This window comes from Canis lupus, chromosome 16 (assembly GCF_048164855.1).
Source record: "Canis lupus baileyi chromosome 16, mCanLup2.hap1, whole genome shotgun sequence".
NCBI classification, from domain to species: domain Eukaryota; kingdom Metazoa; phylum Chordata; class Mammalia; order Carnivora; family Canidae; genus Canis; species Canis lupus.
The window spans coordinates 1,179,680-1,195,470 of record NC_132853.1 but is presented as its reverse complement, the minus strand read 5'-3'; the positions used below and the strand labels follow the sequence as shown (position 1 = coordinate 1,195,470).

General features: G+C 39.0%; 1 protein-coding gene across 5 annotated transcripts in view; it reads left to right on the top strand.

Moving 5' to 3' along the window:
• Positions 1-1,150: 1,150 nt before the first annotated feature.
• The window catches only part of RC3H2 (ring finger and CCCH-type domains 2), a 61,729-nt gene continuing 47,088 nt past the window's right edge, over positions 1,151-15,791 (top strand). For 3 of the 5 annotated variants that reach the window (XM_072777797.1, XM_072777801.1, XM_072777796.1), the window contains exons 1-3: positions 1,153-1,533; positions 8,487-8,784; positions 12,288-12,405. In XM_072777797.1, the coding sequence (XP_072633898.1) occupies positions 8,554-8,784; positions 12,288-12,405 (349 nt within the window). In that variant the 5' untranslated portion in view covers positions 1,153-1,533; positions 8,487-8,553. Of the gene's footprint in view, positions 1,534-8,486; positions 8,785-12,287; positions 12,406-15,791 lie in introns of all 5 variants that reach the window. The other 2 variants (XM_072777799.1, XM_072777798.1) reach the window with 2 other exon arrangements.

The window sequence follows — 15,791 nt, the reverse complement described above, 5'->3', positions numbered from 1 at the left end:
TGGAAACAAAGTTGGAGAAAATAAAGCAGGCATAGAGAATGTCAGGGAATGGAAATTGGGATTATAATTTTAACTGTCATGGTCAGGCCACCTTTGAAAAGTCTTAGACTGTCATACACACTTCCCAGTGCAATGAAACATACATATATGTATATATATATAGGTCATTACAGCTTATAAACTACTTGTTCATATGTCTTTTAATGCATAGTCGATTTACTTTCATACAGGCCTTTGTTGGGCATCTGGCGTCACATTGGAAAGTGCCTTGAGTTTAATTACAACTCATGGCTATTCTCTTAATCTGTGTTTTTCAGTTTCTCAGTAACAGAGTCAGTAATATTGGCCTTTTAGGATTATTTTGAGGAGTGAACTATAAAACTAAAATAAATGGAAAAAATGAAATTTTTGTCACCTAACAGAGGCCCTCGCACATGGTAAGTAGTTCATAAGTGCTGATTCCCTTATTTCTATTACCAGTCTGTCTCGTCATATATAAAAACATAATTTCTGCCTTACAGTTTGCTGTGAAAAATCCTTCAACAAATATTTACTGATACTAATTGAATTTTGATCCCTGCCAGCTTCTGAGGAGTTCAATTTTTCTTTTAAAGATTTTACTCATTTATTTACTCCTGACAGGCACAGGGAGAGAGAGGCGGAGGGAGAAGCAGGCTCCACGCAGGGAGCCCGACGCGGGACTCGATACCGGGGTCCCCAGGATCATACCCCGGGCCGAAGGCGGCGCCAAACCGCTGGGTCATCGGGGCTGCCCGAGTTCAGTTTTCAATAGAGATTATGTGCTAGTGCCTGACGAGCAAATGCTTCTTTATTTAAAAAAAAAAAAAAAAAAAAAAAAGATAGAAATTGCTTGGCAAGTACGTGAAGGGATTGAGGGAACAGGTCAGTATCTGATTACGGGAGAGTGCGTAGGATGTAATACAGATGTATCAGATTATGCCCAATGGAGACCACTTTTTCCCGAGGGGATTCAGACCCCCCTCACCGGTGTCTAGGAGGCTGGCTCAAGGCGCTGATGAAGGTGCAGGGAGTTTCCCATCAGCCCCTTCGGCTTGCTCAGGCCTCCTAACAGCACCTCCCAGAGTGCTCCGGGGCTCCCCAGTCACGTGACGCGGGTGGTTAGGCTCGACCAGAGGGAAGCTGATGCGCAGTCCAGGCGGCGGGGGCTACTACTCTTTCTTCCCACCTCCCTAACGCCCAGTCCTGCGTGATCTCGCGTGAAACGAGGAATATCTTCTCGCGAGAGCTAGGTCGGGCTCCCTCCAGGACCGCCTCCGTGGAGAGGAGGAGGAGGAGGAGGAGGCGGAGGCGGAGGGAGGAGGAGGAGGAGGAGGCCCCGTCGCGGCCTCCGCCGCCGCCAACGGGGCTGTCCCTATAGCTCCCGATGGAGTTTGAGGTCGTGAAACCGCCGCCGAGCTCTGCCCCGGCGAGACGAGGCGCCTCCGTCGCCGAGCCGCGCCGTCGCGGGGCTCCCGGGAGCGGCCCTTAGCGACCCCGCCCGGGCCCCCACAGGTAGGGCGGGGGCGGGCACGATGCGGCTCGGGCCCTAGCTCGGGTCCCCAAGCCCCCGGCGGTCGGGCGGGAGGCCGGGCTCAGCCCGGGGCCTGTGTGCTGTTGCCGGTGGCCCGAGGGTTGGGCACTGAGGGCCGCACCTGACACTCGGACGAGCCCGCAGCCCGGGGCCTGCGGAGGCCCCTCTCGGGTAGGGCTTTATCAACACGGAGCGCCCGGCGCAAATGGCCACCTCCCTTCGACGCCCGCCCAGGGGAAGCCTCTGACCCCCAGGAGCCCACCCCAGCGAAGGCCACGTTCCCTCTCCCTTCTCTACCCCAGCTTGGCGAGAGGGGTTTGGAGGAGCTCCCGAAACCACGCCGGCCCGCTGCGAGCTGTTGGGCTCTCGGTGCTGGGGCTTCCCGAGCTCGCTGCGCAGGGATGGTGGAGGCGACCCGAGTGGTAAATAGGGAGCGCGGCCGAACAATGCCCTGGGAGGGCTCAACCTCCCGGGACGGAGGCGGCCCGAGCAGAGTGGTCGGTCGCCCAGTGGCTGGGACGGAGCGGCGGCCTGAAACGCGGCCAGCGAATTCTGCGATGGCTTTCTTCTTCCCCCCCTTTCATCCTTCCTTCTTGGGGAAGCCTCTTGAGGAGACTCTTCCACCATCTTAGAGGAACGGTGGAAAGCATCTTTGTTTCTTAGAAGCAGCTCTACTTTTTTCTCTGCCCTTAGCTTTCAGGAAGGGAGAACCGGAGAGGAGCTGTCACGTCCACTCTAATCACGGAGGAGTTTAAGATACCGGTAGATAGAACCTTGACACCAAAATAGTCCACAAGTAATCACTGACATAAAGTAGATCTAATCTCGTGATTCCCCAGCCTGTTTTATTTTTAAATGACCACCTAGGACCTTCCTTCCCATTCCTGCTCTCTCCTCACCGGGGCCCCTTCTTTTTTTTTTTTTTATTTTTATTTTTATTTTTTTTGATTCCTTTTAATTGGCCCAAACTGCTGTGATTAAAATGACTTTTTATTCCAAATAAAGTGCTTGAGTAATCCTTTTTCCGTTTTTGCGTTAGCCGAATCCTAAGTTCCAATAGGAACTTTTGATTAACCTGAGAATGCACACATTACTCACTAGTCTGCTAGAATTTCATCCAAAAGCAAAGAAACAAATGTCTTGGTTAGCCTGTGCCGTCTTTTTTAGTCAAATACACAAATTTAGTTAAGGCTTGTTCAGACGTTAAGACAAGTTCATGGATTGTGTCATTATTAACCTTTTAGTTATCTAAGATGCTACACCACTGGTACGACGTCCCTTTCTTGTGTTTACTTCCACATTTAATTTTTGAAGGAATAGAGGCCATTAGATGCTGTCAAATTTTTAATGTTGCTGTTTTTTGTTGATTTGGAGATTGGCGTTTTCCAAATTTTAGAGCTTGGAAAATTGCTAGAAGGACAAAATGTTGGGCATATATTCCAAACATGTTCAGGAAAAGCAGATGTTAGAATTCAAACTGCCTCCTATTCTTTGAAGATTTTCATTCCAATCATGTTCATTAGTGGATCCTTTGAGTTACTCCTGATCTGTTATTACCGTTGTATTGACCTGATATACGACTTATATCCTTTGTTCATACGTTACCATTAATTCACTCTCTGCTTTTGTAATTTCCTATATCTTCCAGTCTGAAAAAGCTAACAAAAATTCTTTTTGGGGGGGAATGTATTCTTTAACGCAAAAGTGTGTGTTCAGAAATAGAACTTCAGTGTTGTATGCAGTACCTTAGAATGCTAAATAAACTTCTAACAAGGCCTTATTATGATAAGCACTTACTGTTTTGGTTGGACTGCATTGAAGTTTCACTTTCTAGTTATGGAAAAAGGAAGCATGTGGTAAAATAAAGCTAGCTGAAAATTAAAAGTAATGTTTTGCATCCAGTCTAGTAAGTTTTGAGTTACATCTTTATGTTTTTCAAGTTTTCTAGTTTTATGAAAAGTTCTTAACTGTATTTGTGACTTTCACCTCAAATTCTTAAAAAAAAAAAAAATGGTTTTGGCTATTACTTTGTAATGTTAAGTACTTTGGAGTTGCACTGTTCAATACAAGCCAATAGCCATATGTGGCAATTGAGCACTTGAAATGTGGCTAGTGTGAATTGAGATGTGGTATAAATGTAAAATAAAATACACACCAGGTTTCAGAGATGTAGTACAAAAAAAAAAAAAAGAATTTAAGCTATCATAATAATTTTTTTATATTGATAACGTGTTGAAGTGATATTTTGGGTAAATTAGGTTAAATTATGGTAAAATTAATTTCATCTGTCTTTTCCTTCTTTAATATTACTACTAGAAAACTTTAAATTACTTGTGGTTTACATTGTGTTTCTATTAGACAGCACTGTTTAAAACAGCACTGAATAAAAGTACACACATGAAAGCCAAAAATTTCCTGACAGTATATCATCTTGCAATCAGAATAATCAAAAGGCTAGGGACTTTGATTATCCAGTGGCCATTATTTGATAGGCAGAAGTGAGTAATTTAAGTTCTGTCTCAACAATAAGTATTGTTCGTGTCTTGTCATAACTAAAGCAAAATTTTATTGGATATGCTAATTAAAATAGAAAATTATCCCATTAGTGTTATACTAGAAGACACAGGAAGTTAAATCTTACACTGATTTAAAAACTGAGTTCAGCCTCAGAGTGGATTTAAGAAAAAGACTTTAAGTCCTATATCTTTCCTAACTTATACTAAAATCACTTGTAATAGTCTTTAAAATTGTACCTCAGTTTCTTTTCCTTCAATCCCTTTAGTATGTTTGAATGCTGAGTATTAGAGTTTGCAGATTATTTCCATTGGTTTTGTTTGCTTGTTTTTATAGGTTAAGGTCTCAATTTTACTGATGTTTTAACTGTCATTTTTGAAGTCCAAAGCTAATTATTTGTAAGGTTTCTGAATTGAGAAGTACTTTTCAGTATTTTTCATTTCAGTAGCTTAAATTCTTCACATGGATGAACTAAAATGAAAACAATGCCTTAATTAATAGACTTGAGCCTTAATGTTTACATTTTTCTGAAGAGAGTTGTAAAATACTCGATTTTTTTGAAGTTATACATTATACACTTTGATTATAGTGAAAGGAGCATAGACTTTATTCTGGCACTTTAAAATCAGGTGATGTAGTCCAGAACTGGCTGTGTGATGTCATGGTGGACTAATAACAAAAAATGGAACTGCTTAGCTGGTGTACAGTTTGCTCTTAATAAAACAGTGTGTAATTTGCATCATATGAGAGATGTCTATTAATTACTCTTCCTATTTTACAAGTTAGTATTCATAACAAGGGAATGTGTTGGAGCTTGAAAAATTACTTGAGGAAAAAAGTATTTAAAGTCCCACATCTAATATAGAGTTTCTTCTTTGCTTTATCTTGTTATCCTCCTTCAATTTTACTAACTAGTAACTGAAAGTTACTTAGGTAATACAAGTAATTTAATTGGAATGTATTTCTTAAATAGTCTTTTATGTACTTAGAGTTGTGGGCTTTTTGTTTGAGTTTTGGCTTTTTATTTTTATTTATTTATTTATTTATTTTAAGATTTTATTTATTCATGAGAGACACAGAGAGAGAAGCAGGCTCCCTGTGAGGAGGAGCCTGATGCGCAGGACAGATTCCCAGGATCCAGGATCCCGGGATCACGACCTGAGCCAAAGGCAGATGCTCAACCACTGAGCCACCCAGGTGCCCCAAGTTTTGGCTTTTTAATCCACTTTATCTCAGTTTGAGATGTTTTGGGGAGTATCTTCAGGTTGGATACTTAATTAACTATAAGTGTTATTAGCAATTTAGGCTTCCATAGCGTCAAGTAAGTCATTATGGAATTATTAGTGTAAATCTAGAAGTTTTACACATCAGTATATATTCTTAGCTTGTGATGGCTCATTTAGATGCTTGTTAAATTATAAAGATAATAGGTTATTTATCATTTTTGGTTATAAAAATACTTCCTGCGTAAATATTTACAAAATGCTTTTTTTAAAGAAATGAAAGTTTTTGGTTTTGTTTTTTTTTAAAGGAAGAAATTTTTAAAAAAGGAAGAAATGAAAGTCACTTTTGCCATCACGAACTAAACATTTCGGTGGACTATGTAAGCTGCTTCTGTGTCTTAGATGAAATTTTATTTTGTCTTAACTGAGGAATCTAGAATTTATTGATAATGGTACTGAAAAAAAACATTTAAAAAATCAAATTTTTCCTTATGTCTTATTAAATAAGGAAAATTTAGTATATACGTTTCTTGTCAGAAAATTAGACTCTGACACATAACAGGAGAATTTGGCAGAATTACGAATTTTGGCAGAATTTTTCTTTTTTTAAAAGGTATTGATTCAGTTTCTATTAGAAATCAAACTTCTCGATATTAATTATATTACAGTATCTGATGTTTGCAAACCTAAAAACACATGTGGGATATTATAACATTAAACTGTCAAGTATATTCTGGGCAGCCCAGGTGGCTCAGCGGTTTAGCGCCACCTTCAGCCCAGGGCCTGATCTTGGAGACCCGGGATCAAGTCCCACGTCGGGCTCCCTGCATAAAAAAACTGTCAAGTATATTCTGGAGTAGTTTGAAATACTTGAAAACTAACAGATGAGGGGCACCTGGGTGGCTTAGTGGTTGAGCGTCTGCCTTTGGCTTGGGTCATGATCCCGGGGTCCTGGGATCGAGTCCTACATCGGGCTCCCCGTGGGGAGCCTGCTTCTCCCTCTGCATATGTCTCTGCCTCTCTGTGTCTCTCATAAATACCTAAATAAAATCTTTAGAAGAAGGAAAAAAAGAAAACAGGTGAAAGAAAATAGGAAAGATAGCATTTTTATGTTTAGTTCAAACTTAAACAGTTTCCCCCACCCCCAACTCATTTACTAATGCAAAGCATTTGAGGGTGATCTTGGAAAAAGAAATAAGGAAAGAGTATTTGCAACTAGTTTCCTCTTACCTGGTGGCTGTGATACCCTAACCCACAAAATTAGCATTTCCAAACAGGTGGCCATTATGAAAAAATAGATGCAGTGCCTTGTTTTGATAAATACTTTTTTGGTTCCGGTTATTAACTAAATTAGGACTCTCAGTAGATTTAAGATAAAATGCTGCCTTCTTCCTCAAAGGCCTTTACTTTGTATTATTCTACAGCCTAGAAAACTGAAAATTTTTAAATGTGAAATAGTTTCAAGAAATGATCACCTGTTTAGTGTTTATCTCTAAAGTTGAAAGCAGACTAACCAGGTTTAAAAGATTGATGGCATTAATAGATGTGGCAATGTACAGGTAAAAGGTATAAAATAAGTATAATTTGCAAGTTTTGGCTAGTTTAAAAATAAAGATATTAAATACTTAAAGAAAGATATTAGATACTTTACATTATAGCTGAGGAGAAATTTGTACAGGGTGTTTTTTATATAACAAGCCCTGTGATTCATTTACCAAGACATTTTTTGAAACCTTAGTTTTTGTGAACATAAAAGCAAAATAAAGGCTAACATAATTCTTCATTTGGATGTAGAGATATTGGAGAATCAGTTATATACTTTTCTGTCTTAATCTGACTATAGTTTTAAACATCTTATTTCTGTAGAATTAAGATATTTGGGTTGGTAAACATTCTTATGAAATAAAATATTGGCTGTTTAATTGCCCTAAATACCTAGATTTCTGTTCACCAGAGAGCCTTTGTCAGACTTATGTAAGCTTTGAATGGGAAGATATGAAAAATTTGTGAAATGTAGAGTGTTAAAGTTAGGTATCAAGATTTTAAATTAGTGTACAGTACAGTTTTGGCACTAAAATTTTTATTTTATTAAAAATCATAGAATGAACATTTTAATCCTAGGAAAAAGAATTCTATCATTTTTCTCATATGCCTTTTAATCATATATAAAGATAAAAATTTATATTTTGCTTTTTTTCCTGCTTAGAATTATTAGATGAGAATATTGCTTTATTCTTCTATATCTTGCTCATTGGACCTGACAGTTTTGGGTTGTGTATCTATATATCTATCTCACTAAGATATATGTGATTTGTAAGACAATTTTTTTTTTTAATTTTGGCACCGTATTTCTGTATTTTAAGGTTAGCATTTTTTTTTTTCCATTTTTGGACAAACTGCTCTACCATCATCTCACATACTTTGGTTTTCAGTACCTTTGTTAGCCATTTAGTCAGATCTTCACCAGAGATTTCCTCTTTTGTGAAGCTGCCAAGCTGAACATATCCTTGACTAACTTGGTCATTCAAGTGGCTGTTTCTTCATGCTTTACTCACTATGATATTCTTTGGATTAATAGTTTTCAAAGTCCAATAACTCTTAGGCCATTTCTTAATGTGTTTAAGGGTGGTAGCTATCCAAAAACTCAGAATCCAAAGTAATTTCTATTCCTAAAAATGAAACATGGAAAGTTAATCTACATATTTGATGTGGTCATCAAGAAAAATATATAAAAGCTTTGGTAGCTATTATTTGACCAACCAATATAAATATGTTTAGTTGAAAAGGACACTATGGGGCAGCCCGGGTGGCGCAGCGGTTTAGCGCCACCTTCAGCCCAGGGAGTGATCCTGGAGACGGGGGATCAAGTCCCACATCAGGCTCCCTTGCATGGAGCCTGCTTCTCCCTAGGCCTGTGTCTCTGCCTCTCTCCCTCTGTCTCTCTCTCTGTCGCTCATGAATAAATAAATAAAATAAAATATTTTTTTAAAAAAGGACACTATGCAGATGTTGTTTCTGGAGAAAATTTTAGAAATTTAACAAATTCAGCAAATAGATTTAAAGAAAAGGACATCCAAAGCATATGAAATTATTCAGGGTGTTTTAGATTTTGAAACTGTGATGGTTGACTTAAGCAGTTAACTCTTAAAAGGTGAATGATGAATATGTGGTTAATTCTTACTTTTGTCCGTTTCCAGCTTACAAAACACTACACAGCAAAATAATGATCTGCTAGACTGCTAACCCGAGCATCCAGCTTCTACAATGCCTGTGCAGGCAGCTCAATGGACAGAATTTCTGTCCTGTCCAATCTGCTATAATGAATTTGATGAGAATGTGCACAAACCCATCAGTTTAGGTTGTTCACACACTGTTTGCAAGACCTGCTTGAATAAACTTCACCGAAAAGCTTGTCCTTTTGACCAGACTGCCATCAACACAGACATTGATGTCCTTCCTGTCAACTTTGCACTCCTCCAGTTAGTGGGAGCCCAGGTAAGCTTTCAAGATTGTACTAATTTGGTATATTTAATAATTATGGAACTTTGTTTATTAAGGGGTACAAATGTGTCTAGTGATACTTGAAACATCTAAAATAGTCAGTGTCCCTGATACCATGATTGTATTCTGCAAAAGATTTTCTCTAGATAATGTTATAAATCCTTATGCAAAACCATAAATCCCATTATAGTTATGTATTTCTTTGTGTTCAGTGCACTGGTCAACATATATAAGTGACTTGGTGGATAAGGAGCATTTTAAAATAAGCATGTATAAGCATTTATTCATTAGGTGATATGAAAAGAAATATAATCTAAGCTTTGGCTAGATATCAACCAGCTAGGACCAAATGCAGGTTTTTAACTTCACTTGACTTTTAGGATAATATTACAAATAAGAACATAAAGTCTAGAGCAGCCCTGGTGGCGCAGTGGTTTGGCGCCGCCTGCAGCCCGGGGTGTGATCCTGGAGACCCGAGATCAAGTCCCATGTCGGGCTCCCTGCATGGAGCCTGCTTCTCCCTCTGCCTGTGTCTCTGCCTCTCTCTCTCTGTGTCTCTCGTGAATAAATAAATAAAATCTTTAAAAAAAAAAAAAAAGATGGGATCCCTGGGTGGCGCAGCGGTTTGGCGCCTGCCTTTGGCCCAGGGCGCGATCCTGGAGACCCGGGATCGAGTCCCACATCAGGCTCCGGTGCATGGAGCCTGCTTCTCCCTCTGCCTTTGTCTCTGCCTCTCTCTCTCTCTGTGTGTGACTATCATAAATAAATAAAAATTAAAAAAAAAAAAAAAAGAACATAAGGTCTATTTAGGGGCATATATATAGAAAACCAATTTCCAGAGTATCAATAATAAATTCTACACCGTTTTTTTTTTTTTTAATTTTTTTAATCTATTTATGATAGCCACAGAGAGAGAGAGAGAGAGAGAGAGAGGCAGAGACACAGGCAGAGGGAGAAGCAGGCTCCGTGCACTGGGAGCCCGACGTGGGACTCGATCCCGGGTCTCCAGGATCGCGCCTTGGGCCAAAGGCAGGCACCAAACCACTGCTCCACCCAGGGATCCCCTACACCGTTTTTTTATGTTCACGTGTTATAAAATTAATATTTCTTGTTTATAATCATTTTACTGGATCAGGCCAAAACTCTATACTTAGAATAATTTCCATTCAATGAGAGTTTGCTTTATGTTAGGTATGATAGTATTCAAGATCTATTAGTACTAATTCTTACTGTAGCTCTTTAGATAGTTATTATCCACATTTTACAAGTGAGAAAGAAGATGAAATTCTGTACATCATGTCCTATATATTAAAGTAAGAAAACAAGGACTTTTCTGATTAATCATTTCTTAGAAAATTCAACAAATTAAAAATATTACATTCTTTTAGTATCTTGTTATTTCAAGTTTTTTATTTATTTTTTTAAAAATATTTATTTATTTATTTATTTATTCATAGAGAGAGAGAGAGGCAGAGACACAGACAGGCAGAGGGAGAAGCAGGCTCCATGTGGGGAGCCCGATGTGGGACTCGATCCCGGGTCTCCAGGATCATACCCTTGGCTGCAGGGGGCACTAAACCGCTGTGCCACTGGGGCTGCCCCAAGTTTTTCTTTTAAAACACATTTCTGAGCAACCCCGGTGGCTCAGCGGTTCAGTGCGGCCTTCACCCCGGGGCCGGATCCTGGAGACCCTGGATCGAGTCCTGCGTCAGGCTCCCTGCATGGCGCTTGCTTCTCCTTCTGCCTGTGTCTCTGCCTCTCTCTCCCTCTCTGTCATGAATAAATAAAATCTTAAAAAAAAAAATTTATTTTCAATGCTCATAATCCAGTTAGACACTCTGAAATCAAGGTGCATCTATAATCAATAGTATGTCATAATTGGCAGGAGTTTTTCTTAATGGCACATAAAATAACAGTGCCTTTTACAGACAGTGGCATCTTAGATACAATAAAATATGGTAGACTCTAATAATACTAGCTATCTGCCGTTTATTTAGCATCTGCTATATAGGCCAGGTATTATGTTTTGTGGTTTATAAATGTCCTCTCAATTGGTCCTTAATAGCCTGCAGGCCCATACAGTGAGATTTCTATTACCTTTATTTATTTATTTTTAATATTTTATTTATTCATGAGAGACACACAGAGAGAGAGAGGCAGAGACACAGGCAAAGGGAGAAGCAGGCTCCATCCATGGAGCCCGATGCGGGACCGGATCCCAGGACCCCAGGATCATGACCTGAGCAGAAGGCAGACGCTCAACTGCAGAGCCACCCAGGCGTCCCTTCTATTACCTTTAAAACCCCACCTGCAGACTTTCTGCTTAAGCTATACTGCTTCATAGCCAGTTGTTAAATATGCCATACATGTTCTCACCTGAGGGATTTTGTTGCGACTCTTATCTCTGTGTAGAATGTTTATTACCTCTCCTCTCTCAAGTCTTTATTCAAATGTCATGATTCCCAAGGTAGCCTGTCCTGATGACCCCCTGCTAAAACTGTTAACTACTCTCGACTTTCCCAATACCGCCCCCATCCTTGCTGTGTCTATCATGCTACCTATTTATTTATTATGTTTTTTAATATATTAGCTCCATTCTCTCTTCACGAGATTGTAAGCTCTACAAGGGGCAAGCAGTTGTGCCTGTTTTGTGCACTGATAGATGCCCAATACCCAAAACTGTGTTTGGAACATGTTAAGCACTCCATAAATACAAATATTTGTTGAATTAAATTGAATTCTCATAATGGCAATATGAAATAGGGATTTTCGTCTCCATTTTTCAGGGAGGAAAACCATGAGCTGGAGCAGTTAAATGATTTACTCAAGGTCACTCATAGAAGTGGCAGAGCTATAGTTTATGCCCAAATGTTGACCTTTCATTAATACTAGTACATCTTGGGGTACCTGGGTCGCTCAGTCAGTTGAGCATAGGACTTTTGATCTCAGCGCAGGTCCTAATCTCATAGTTGTGAGTTCAAGGCCCACACTGGAAGCCCAGCATGGAGCCTACTTAAATAAAAAATACTGTCTTGTTCTACCAAAAGGAGACAAACCGTTATCGATAAATACAGTAAATGAATTACATAGTGAGAAGGTGCTAAGTACTTTTTTTCCTGTTTATTTTAAAATACTTTAACTTGTAAAAAGTAGTGCACAGAGAACCTGTATAATTTTCTGTAGCTTCCCTTAATGTTAACATCTGTCAAAATTGTAGCATAGTTATCAATCTTAAGACATTAACATTATAGAATATTATTAACTACCTGCTGCTTTTTCCATTTATTACTACATTGAGCCCCTGCTATTAAGTATGATAAACTTGGTTCTTGGAAAGCAGTTTGGCTAGGTGTTCGGTTTTAATTTTATTTAAAGTACTTTGATGTATTGTCTCTGTATTATAATTTTATACTCACCAAGATTATTATCAAATATGTAAGTAATAGTTCCATGAGCTGGATGAATGTATTTCCTCAATTTTTCTTTTTTTTTTTTAGGTACCAGATCATCAGTCAATAAAGTTAAGTAATCTAGGTGAGAACAAACACTATGAGGTTGCAAAGAAATGTGTTGAGGATTTGGCACTCTACTTGAAACCACTAAGTGGAGGTAAAGGTAGGTTCATAAAAAGTGTTTTTACTGGTGAGCAGGATTTGGTAACATTTCCTTTGAAAGACTTAATACTCTATCAAATAATTTTGACTCTTAAAAAATGAGTTTGGACAACTTTTGGAAAACGTTTTGTTGGAGAGCATTATATTTTCTTCTGAAAATAACTAATATTGTTACTATTTTAAGAATTCATCAGATACTACATATTGAGATTTCTACAGTATTTGTATTCATTAAAATAATACTGCTGTAGCAGAATATCAATTTTAATAAGTCCTGCTAAGAATTTCATATATTCAATCATTCAATTTTATTGAGCATTTATCATGGTTAGGGTCCCTGCCTAACCCTCCCTCACAGAGCCCACAGTCTATCAGGGGAGATAGGCATATAAGTACAATAAATTACTTTAAGTGTTTGACAGAAACAGAATTCTATTTTTATTTTTATTTATTTATTTTTTTTACAGAATTCTATTTGATTATCACTGCATACCTGGTGACCCACACATCTTAGATGAATCAATCAAGTATTATTTTATACCTGCTCTATGCTTTGCACTATTGAATATTTAGGACACAGTGATTTCCTTGAGAAACTTAGCCTATCCACCTCCATTCATTCATTCATTCATTCATTCATTGAGCAAATACTGACAAGCATGTACTAAGTGCCAGGCCGTATTTTGGTTCTTGGCATACATGAGTAAAATGCTTGCCCTCAGAGAACTTATGTTTCAGAAAAGAGAGAAAGTATAATAAACGATAAACATAATAAAAATTATATAGTATAATTGATAATTGTTATGGATGTAAAATAATACAGTTAAAGGGATTAGAAAGGTCAGGGTGAGAGGACAAGGGCAGATTGCAATTTTATAGAAGGTGGTTAATGTAGGCTTCATTAAGAAGGTAGCTTCTAAACTTGAAATGAAAGAGGTGAGGTAGTTAACCATGTAGGTTCCTGGGAAAAGACTGTTCCAGAGGGGCAATAAGGATGGAGCACGTAGATGGTACAATCAGTTAAGCATCTGACTGTTGTCGGCTCAGGTTGTGATCTCTGGGTCCTGAGATCAAGCCCCGAGTCAGACTCTATGCTCAGCATGGAATCCACTTGGGATTCTCTGTCTCTCTCTCTTTGTCCCTCCCTCTTGTGCTCTCTCTCTCTCTCAAATAAATAAATAAATCTTAAAAAAAAAGAAAAAAAGAAAAAAAGAAGAAGACTGTTCTCGAAAGGCAATAGCAAAGTCCCTAGTGCATGCCTAGTATCTTCAAAGAACAATAATAGGAGAGTGTGCCTGGAGCAGTGGGAGTGAAGGGGAGACCAGTAGGATATAGATGAAAGGAAGTGGTAAGACCAGATAATGTGCAGACTTGCAAGCCATTTTAAAGATTCGAACTTTTACTCCAAGTGAAATTGGGGAGTCACTCTAGGGTTTTAAGCAGAGGAGTGACACAATCTGACTAATGTTTAAAGGATCTCTCAAGCTTTTCTGTTGAGAATTCAGTGTAGAAGGGAAAGGATAGGAGCAGGGTATTGGTTAATAGGCTAATGGGCCGGGATCCCTGGGTGGCGCAGCGGTTTGGCGCCTGCCTTTGGCCCAGGGCGCGATCCCGGAGACCCGGGATCGAATCCCATGTCGGGCTCCCGGTGCATGGAGCCTGCTTCTCCCTCTGCCTGTGTCTCTGCCTCGCTCTCTCTCTCTCTCTCTCTCTCTCTCTCTCTCTGTGTGTGTGACTATCATAAATAAATAAAAATTTTAAAAAAAAGATTTAAAAAAAAAAAATAGGCTAATGGGCCAACATAGTAGCAGTGGAGGTAGTGAGAAGTGAATGGCCTGGAAATACTTTGAAAGTAGAGTCCAGGGCATCTCCTAAATTATTGCGTGTGGGCTGTGAGAAAAAGCAGAATCAAAGAGGATTCCTGGGTTTTGGGGTCTGACCACATAGAAAGAGATTGCCATCAACCTAGATAAGGAATACTGTAGGTAGATCAAGTTTAGATGGGAAGATCAGGAGTTCAGTTTTCATCATGTTATGTTGGAGATGTCAGATCTTCATTTGGATGCTATTGAGTAACCAGTGGATATATGTTAAGGAATGAGGTATAGAAACTGTATGTTTGGGCGTCATTAACATATGAATATAATTTACAGCAACTAATAAGATTGGCTAAGATCATGCACACAGTGAATGTAGATAAAGAAAACAAAAACTGAGTTCTGAGGCATTTTAACATTAAGAAGTCAGGAAGAAAAGATGAAATCAGATAAAAAAAAAAGACCTGAAATAAAAGGAAAGAAGAAAAGCGAGAGATGGAGTATTCTGGAAGCTAAGTAAAGAAAGTGTTTAAAGGAATTAGGAGTGGTTGTATGTTGAGGGCTGTTGAAAGGTCAGGTAAGGGAAGGACTGCGAATTGACCGTTGACTTAGCAAAGTAGAGGTAATTGTCGTGACAGGCAGTTTTGATAAAGTGATAGGAGCAACAGATTGATTGGAATAGGTTTTAAAGATTGTGATGCAAGGAATTTGGAGATACAGCCATTAGAAATGACAGATACCCACCATTTGCTTCAACGTGGATGGAACTGGAGGGTATTATGCTGAGTGAAGTAAGTCAGTCGGAGAAGGACAAACATTGTATGTTCTCATTCATTTGGGGAATATAAATAATAGTGAAAGGGAATAGAAGGGAAGGGAGAAGAAATGTGTGGGAAATATCAGAAAGGGAGACAGAACATAAAGACTCCTAACTCTGGGAAACAAACTAGGGGTGGTGGAAGGGGAGGAGGGCGGGGGGTGGGAGTGAATGGGTGACGGGCACTGGGGGTTATTCTGTATGTTGGTAAATTGAACACCAGTAAAAAATAAATTTATTTTAAAAAAAAGGAATTTGGAGATAGTGAATATAGACAATACTAGAGATTTGCTACAAAAGAGAAGAAAGAAATGGGGCAGAACTGGTAGGTGAAAAGCAATGAATAAAAAGATTTATTTTGAAGATGGATGAAATAACAGCATGCTTTCTTTTTTTGGTCTTGCTGATGGAAGTAGTCAAATAGAAAGGGAAGAAGTAATGATGTCAGAGAGAGGAAAGAATTGCTGGAGCATATCCTTGAGTTAGGAAAATGGATTGTGATCTTAGAGTTTGCCATTAAATTCTATTCCAAACGTCATGTATGTAATAAAATTAGAGCTGTTATTAAACTTTTCATTAACTGGATGGAAAACAGGCTAAATAAACCCAGAATAGCCTTTTTTTTTTTTTTTTTTTTAAGATTTATTTATTTACTCATGAGAGACACACAGAGAGAGGCAGAGACACAGGCAGAGGGAGAAGCAGGCTCCACGCAGGAAGTGCGACGTGGGACTCGATCCCGGGTCTCCAGGA